The 8,316-nt window shown below is 43.4% G+C and overlaps 1 protein-coding gene across 3 annotated transcripts in view; it reads right to left on the bottom strand.

Moving 5' to 3' along the window:
• Positions 1 to 3,042: 3,042 nt before the first annotated feature.
• Positions 3,043 to 8,316, bottom strand: part of ABCC1 (ATP binding cassette subfamily C member 1 (ABCC1 blood group)) — a 57,273-nt gene continuing 51,999 nt past the window's right edge. For all 3 annotated transcript variants that reach the window (XM_063344037.1, XM_063344038.1, XM_063344039.1), the window contains 3 exons: positions 6,736 to 6,902; positions 5,882 to 6,076; positions 3,043 to 4,580 (listed from right to left, as the gene is read on the bottom strand). In XM_063344037.1, coding sequence (XP_063200107.1) covers positions 4,472 to 4,580; positions 5,882 to 6,076; positions 6,736 to 6,902 — 471 coding nt within the window. In that variant the 3' untranslated portion in view covers positions 3,043 to 4,471. The remainder of the gene's footprint in view (positions 4,581 to 5,881; positions 6,077 to 6,735; positions 6,903 to 8,316) is intronic.

Below are 8,316 nucleotides of genomic sequence, written 5' to 3'. Positions count from 1 at the left end.
TGTTTCAGCTGAGCCAGAGTCCCCAGTTTTATGTCCAAGTGGTACTGTAAGTAAGTGACAAATCGGGAGCTCAAGTCTCACAAAAAAGGTAACAGTCATCACAGGAAGTTATCTGGAAGTTGCTTAAAGCAAAATATATACAGGAGTTAATGCTTGGAGAGACCATCCTCTCCTGAAAATCTGGCTCAAGGAACAGAAAGCAGTGTTTAAAAGGACAGGTCTGCAGGGTCTTTGCAAAGGTACTTCTTTGATCGACTTTTTCGACTATTTGATTGAATTACGCAGTTAGCACAGGAGATAACTACAGCAGGCTCAGAACTAGGCTACCAGCCTATTTCATAAATTGCTCTGAAGAAATCTTAAATATTAAGAAATAAAAAGGCTGTCCAACACCTCCAGTAATCTGAATGTCTAGAGCTGATCAAGAGGAGCCTGGACTTGCCCTGTCTACACTTCTGCAGCATTAATTTTTAGTAGCTATTGCGCAGCGTAAGTGCAACGTACACAGAGCAGCTGTGTTCAGCTTAGCAGTAGCTACCCACTCACACTCCAAATAAAATCCACTGAGCTAAAGAGGGTTTATTGACATCTCAGTGGCTTCCCAACTCTATTTTTCTCTTTGGAGCACAACAGCTATGAAGATCCTCCCGGTGGGAAGGTAATTCTCTCTTCAGCAGGAGGGGACCTGGAGGACAAGAACAGGTCGAACGCAGGCCATGCCACAGCAATACACTTCAGGGAAACCCTGCTCCGCAGCAGCTGAGTGAAGGTACCCAGCTCACCTCCTTCCCAAAGACTAAGCTGCTCGTTGCAGTAGTTCCCACCTCCTGCCCCAGATGCCGGCTTGCACAGCTTTGCTGCATACAGGAAAATATGTGACATCAAGGCATTTAAATAAAATACGTGTCTGCTACATGACTCTGAGCGCAGCTACTGAATTCAGTGTCACACCCCTGAACTTACTAGCTGGAGGGAGGGCCCAGCGTCCTGCCCTGTAATATCACTGATCCCTGCTGGCTGGCACCAGACTCTCCTGTATTGGAGGTCACATGCTAGATTTTACTTACCCAGAAGCGCTGAAAGTGTCCCAAGCACTAAGTAAGCTTTAGGTCCAAACACATGCAAAAAAATGAAAACCAGATTAAATAAGGAAAATCTACTGGTTTTAACGCCAGACTCTAATACCTTACCCTTGCAGCAAGTTGTATCATTTCCTGCAATTGGCCCCAGTAGCACTGCATGCCACGCAGGGATCAGTACGCGGCCCTCTCTTTCCCAGCTCAATCTCACAGCTACGCCGGTCCCACCTCAGGGTAGCCCGAAGTACTACATGACACTGCTCTTACACATAGGTTCTGTGGGAAGAAAGCTGCATTTGTTCAGCCAGCTCTGTGTGCAGTAAAGGTTAGTTCAGACTGATCCTCATCATGCATAATACAATTTTGTTCAACTTACATGCAGACAAGATATTAATCATTTTTATGAGGACGGACATTTGGAATCAGGATCATGAATCAATGCAGCAACAGCACAAAGTACTGACAGGTATTTAGGGCAAACAGAAAAGAGCATCTACTCCAGAGCTGGGGCAGAACAGCTTGTGCTAGCAAGTGCGTAAATACATAAAACTGGGAGAACACAATGATGCATATTAATAACCACCATCATTGACAAAGAACAAGACTGAAACACACACAAAGAGTAGCCTTCTGACCCCTTGCTGCACTATTTAGAAGGTTATCCTGCAAAATACAACATTTTGGACACACAGTTCCCCAAATGATCACAAACAGCCCATGAATAAGACAGAGAACATCCAGTGACACTTTCCAGTGTACCTAGTTTGAGATAGCAAATCCAGTTTAAGTTGTGCCTGCACAGACAACTCCACTGCAAACATTTTATGCTGAGGAGGCATAATTCCGCAAGTTCTGCATTTCAAACAATGGTCTTGAGTTCAGTTCCATTGTTTTCAAAGGACTTACATGAATATGTTAAGGCTTGTAAATCTCTTGTTAATCGGTGTGTGATGGAAAGCATCATTTCCTCAAATCTGAAATCAGTTTCCACTGAAAATAAGAACTCCAGCAATACAGCTGCCCTTGAATTCAACCCCAAACCTGCAGAGTATTTGCGGAGTCCCCATCTCAGTAAGGAGTGACACTAAACCCACAAGACTTTTCAATGGTATTTGAAATCCTGCCTGAATTTCTTCACTGGTGGTTCTCCGCAGGTTCTTCCTCTGCCTTGAGGAAGGTGTTGATGGTAACTGGTTGCACAGGCAAAGAGAGAGCACAGGGAGCTTTACTCTCTGATTGCCCAATGCCAGCGATCCCTAGGGCCTCTTCTAGGAGAGGGTGGAAGGGCCAAGTGTTCCTGGAGGATGACTGTGCCCAAGTGAGTAAGGTCTGACTGTGATATTCACGGTTCCTCCTCTGGATCTCCTCTGCATAGATTTGTCTCCATTTTAATGCAGCTGAGTAAAACAATACGAGCCACGCACCCTACCCAACAAGCTCATTTCTATGCTTTATACTCCATTCCTCACTAACCACTTGCTCCAATCTTTCCACCCTTCTGTCCATCACAATGCTGCATAAGTGTTAGGTGATTTGAAAAACCAAAACGTACCACTCCTCCGCAAACTCCCAAATCACCCCTTGCCTATTCCATTTCCACAGAGGAAGCCAACACCAAGCTGCCCAGGAAATGTGGCAGACATAGGCCATGGACACCATGGGTGTGAGCAAGGTCCACAGCACCGTCAAATCCTGCTCTAGTGATCCATCATCATCACCTGGTCTGCTCAAACTGCAGTACTCAAATTACAAGAGAAACCATGAGATGTGAACCAGCCCTACCACAGCAGACAGTTATTTGGACTCCAGGTTTCTTACTCACTCCAATATCTCCCAGAGACGAGGCCAAGCAGCCTGGCCAGTCTAAGCACTACCAATAATTTCTATTTTCAGTGCAAAAACCTGAACTGCCAAAGCTAACCCTTTGTCAAATACAAAGCAAGAAATGACACATCAGATTATCTTTCAAACAATTTTTTTACTGCAAGTTCTTTGCAAATATTTGTATAGTCATTACAAAAAATACCAAAGAAAATTTCAGTCTATTCAATTTCAGAGAGTCATAATTTACAAAAAAAAATAAATAGCTTTACTCTAAAGACGACAATTGTCTAGTATTAAGGTCAGCAATATCATTCACAGAAGTCCACATTCTCAGAGTGCTGAGTATTGGGTCCATCTGACAGTTTGCCTTCTTCCAGCATTTTCCTTTAAAATAAGACTAATCAGAACATGAGAAAAGTAACTTTTTTTTCTTCCCACAGAAAACTGAACATTCAACATAGATCTTGAAAACCAGACTCCATTGTTAATTGAATTGTTAGACCCCTCTGACACACAACTTTAAAAACAGTAAAACTTTTTTTTTTAAACTGTAACAGAACAGTTTCCCACAAAATTTAAGAGTCAGCAGCAGCAGCATGAAGGGCATGTTTCTTCGATATAAGGCTAATGGTCCTTGATGTGGCAGAGCTTCTATTAAAGCACAAAAGTGCCAAAACCAAGGGTATTACAATCAACGTCGCGCCGAGCCTGCAACCTCCGCTCAGGCAAATCCTCACTTCCCAGCCTGCTCCCCACAGGCGCAGCCAGGAGGATTCGCCACCCAAGTCAGAATTCCTGAGTGACCCGGGTGTAAGATCAGATATTGCACACTCAACACACCAACTGCTGCAAGGATTTGGTTTTGGAGTGATTGTCATTCTAGACATGCTTAAATACTGCTTCAAAGTTGACTGTGCTTTTTCACATCAGCACTACTGACATATTATAGTGAACTTGCTGCTATACACTGTAAACACATGAAACCTTTAGGAGAATGCATAAAAGCATTAACCACGTACAGTAAATGCCATAATGAGAAAGTCTGGCACACATGTTATTTCACAAGAAGAAGAATCTTTGGACTATAGTACTATATGCCACAAAATGTTCCAAGTAATCCCACAATAGATGTCTCTTTAAATAAGGAATCAGCAAACAAGCAAATAACTAGCATTTGCAAAAATGTTTTAAACAAAAAAAAAAAAAAAAAAGGAGGGGGGAGGCTTCAGAACATAAGAGCAGATGAAACGAAAAAGCTTTTCTGAACTTCTCTGATGAATCACTCCGCCTTACATTCAAGCATATAATGACAGATTTCAGGCAAAAATTAAAAGTCTCTTAAGTGTTTTGCACAGTGTATGTGCTTCTCCTAAGGCTGGCTAAAATCAATACTAATGAGAATAAAAAAAAAAAAATATTGCATTTTAATGTTACTTCCATTGCCATGCTCTGCCTGACGTCACTAGGTCAGAAACTGAACTGCACAGTTCACACCAGCTCAGGGGAAGTTACAGTTTTCCGAATGTACCACCTCCCTCTTCCCTACGCAAACTAACCAAGTTGAAACACTATACCAAGCCTGAATCTTTGGCCATGCTATAGAAAATGCCTTTTTCCTGAAGTAGATGGTCTGGGCTACCACACTCCACAACTTCTCCTCTCTCCAGGACTAAAACTCTGTAAAACAAGTGGGGGAAAAAGAAGGTCACAAGAAGATCCAGAAAGCAAATGAACACAGATGTATATGTACAGAGACACTGACTGTAGCGTAGCCATTACATGCAAGCAAAGACAGTCCAGGCTGTATGAATGAACAGGGGTTCTCAACTCTGTCCTTCCTGACCTCATTGCAAATGGTCTGTCTGCTCTATTTTTTATGTAGCATATGATTCCCCAGTCATTTGCAGGCAGCCATGAGACTTTAGACTGTGCTGAGCCAGCCAGAAACTAGGTGACAGCACTTCTTGCCAAGGTGAGAGAGCCTAAGACCTTGCAAGATCTGGGATAACCTTCCCATAATACTGCATCACACCAACTGCTGTTACACACCTTCTGCTGACAAAACACACACACAGACAGAGCTTATGCAAAACAAACGTGCAACTGGAATTAGGAAGTCTACAAACAAGTCACCACAGTCAGCAAAGTCAGCTCACAGTTAAAACATTGCCTTCAGCTACCTCCGCTAATGGGCTGGGCACCGCAGAGATGCTTGCAAGGCCCTCAGCGGGTGCTGCTGCACGGTGTTACCCGCTGCCATGACCGAACTGGGTGTTCATCTGGTGACGGTACTGCTGGTGCTGGGCCTGGCACTGGCAATGCTTCTGTCTCCTATCTTTCACTATTGACAGTACAAAGAGAGGTCTACCAAAGTACACAAAAAAAAAAATCTTATCACTGGTCACTTTGCTCTCTGCCGTTCTGTGATAAAAAGGACAAGAGAGCTTAAAACTCAAAAGTATGAGACAACAACTCTGCCCTCAACCACACCTTAGAAAGGCAGCTGAGGATGAGGGAGGCTGTATGAACTATAGCCAGAAGTGATGGAAAGAGAAACGTCACACAAACTTCAGACAAGCGCAGGACCTGCCCCTTTGATTCCTTATGCTGTCTGTGTCTAGTTTAGGGTAGGAGCTCCCTAAGTTCTGATGCCTCTTCCAGCTGTGCCTAAATTAGGGCAAGACCCAGGAATAGGCTCCTGTCCTCGCCTCCCTCCCCTTCCTGGTTTGCCTGGGCAGGAATGGCACAACAACAGTGTGACATCAAGGGATCAGAGTAGCTCCCCAGGCCAAGCACAGCCACCACAAGCCAGAAAACACACACACACCACCGATCAAAACAGGGATTCCAGCAGCTCTGCAGAGAGGTGGCTAAAAACACACTGGTAAACATTCAGCTAACATAGAGACGCTAATTTAAGTAGAGCACAATGCAGGTCACACATGCCATTCTTCAAGATAAAAGTGGTATTACTTTACCTTGTGTAGTCCATGATTGTGTTCAGACGATGTGCTATAGTTAATACAGTACATTCTTCAAATTGGGACTTTATTGTTGACTGTATAAGCTTATCTGTTTCAAGATCAACAGCAGCTGTGGCTTCATCTAGAACCAGGATTTTGGACTTCCTGAGCAGAGCTCGTGCCAGGCAGACCAGCTGGCGCTGTCCCACGCTACGCAGAGGGGATGGGAGGGTGGGGAAAAGAAGTCAGAACAAGTTTGCAGTATTCATTTGGAAGCCCAGCAATTCCTTGTAAGAACTCCTCTAAAGTATAGGTGCCAAGAATCCAGCAAAACAGATAAGGTCGGTCTTACTACTTCACTGCAGAGGATCTAACAGCATCTGAAACTACACCCCCTTCACAATGAAGTCTTGGCAATGTAACAAGAGAATACATTACAAATGGTGTCGGCATATCTGAGTCAATGCAGTGTTGAGGACTGGACTTTAAATTGTTTCTACAGACTGAACATACAACCCTGTTATGGTGCAAAAAGCAAGTTAACAACTCCCTTAGAAAAATTGCGTCTGTTGGGCAAGAGCCATGGTAAGTTCAGTGCATCCACTATAAATAGCAGGCTGATGATGATGATGGTACTAAAATCATTTCCAAGACTGCCCAAGCTGTCAAACCTCTCAGCATTCTGACTATTTCTTAAATTACTTTGAATTCTCAAACTTGAGAGTTTAAAACTTGAATAAAATCTAGTTGGTTGATTGCCTGATCACGCATTAAGAATTCCCCAACTCCCTCCCCAGATTCACACACACCCCTCTCAGTTCTCATTTAGTTCTTAAGGCAATTTTCACAAGCATGGTTCTTTGACATACCTGAGGTTCTCTCCACCTTCAGCACACTCATGATTAAGTTTATCAGGAAGGGACGATACAAAGTTTTTCAGGTGAGCCAATTCCAAAGACCTCCAAATGTCTTCATCAGAGTGTTGGTCAAAAGGATCAAGATTCATACGCAGAGAGCCAGAAAACAATATTGGATCCTAGTCATAGAAAGAGGTAACTGACAATGTACACAGAACATGGCACATGCTCCAAAAATATTTCTCATATAGTGAAAGGAAAACATGTCCAGATGCAGTTGCAACCAAGCTAATCTACTGAATTTAGGAGTGAGACCTCGTTTTTTCCAATAACAGCAAGTTATACTCCCTCACCCTTATTCCTGCCTGGGGCCTGACCTTTGCAGACTCTGGCACTCCAGACCTCTCCATCAGTTAGTAACTCATGAATCCAGAAGGAAAAAGGGGGGAAAAAAAAAAGCTAACTTTCTTTTTACTGGGCTACTAAGTTAAAGAACAGGCACTCCCTGCCCAGCCTTCTGTCAGCAGGGACTACTAGGTCAAGTTTCCACTTCTTAGGGAATTACACCATCTGTAAATATTTCAAAAGTCTTCAGCTGCAATATTAACGAAATTAATGCATTTTTTTCTTGGACATGAAGAAATGCTATTTTGGAAATACTTTTGACCTAATAGTGTCAGACCGATGCAAAGTAATCAAAAGGAGAAAGCAAAGTCCCCCCCAGATTTCCAAAAATGGTGCAGAAAGCCTTTTACAGCGTGCTCACTTGTTTTTGCCAGTGTGCTGCAACGGTGATTTATATAACCACATTTTATGGTCTTACTTTGAATCAGAACAGGCAAGCAATAAAGGCTACACAGTAAGAACAAGACGACTTGAGACGGTAAGTCCAGTGCTTGTAAAGCCCTATTTCCAAACATTTCAGACTATCGAACCCACAGTTGCTGGGCTAGACTGGGATGGTTATGTACAGGTTTCTGCGAGTGAACAGTACTGCGTACCTGGCTCACGAGTTACTGCCAGAGGCATAATGCTTTGTACAAAGGCCGAAAGAGTGCATATCAAGCCTGAAATAGCAATGCAAAATCCCAATCCCTCACAACTAGACTACACAGTAACTTCCTTCTCATTTCTAATAAGAATGGAACTACTTAAAATGAAATCGGAAGTCAATCTCTAGAAAAACTCCCCTGAGAGCTCTCCACAAGTGGAAATACTCAGACTCAGACTTCACTTCCCCTTTCCTGGCAAAAGGGCAATAGTCCCAGTTAACTAAGGGACCCCCATCAGGCGATCAGCTGGGATAAGACCTCCCCACTCAGGCTAAGCTGTCCATAGCATTTAAGTGATCAGCGTGGGATGCTGACAGAGCCCATGAGTCCAAAGGCCAAGGCTTTGCTTCCACATCACGACTCAGCCATAGCCGAGCTCCTACCCGCTACCCAGCACAAGCAAATGGAAGCCACTCTAGGAATAAAGCTTGGTTTCAAGTCCATCAAAGAGCATGCTGAAATGACTATTTCATCACTATAGATCAGAAAAGGCATAATGTATTCTCCCCAGTACATTACAGAAACAGCACTGGTAAAAAAT

This window comes from Chroicocephalus ridibundus, chromosome 8, assembly GCF_963924245.1.
Source record: "Chroicocephalus ridibundus chromosome 8, bChrRid1.1, whole genome shotgun sequence".
In the NCBI taxonomy this organism is placed as follows: domain Eukaryota; kingdom Metazoa; phylum Chordata; class Aves; order Charadriiformes; family Laridae; genus Chroicocephalus; species Chroicocephalus ridibundus.
This window is presented reverse-complemented; position numbering and strand designations above follow the sequence as displayed.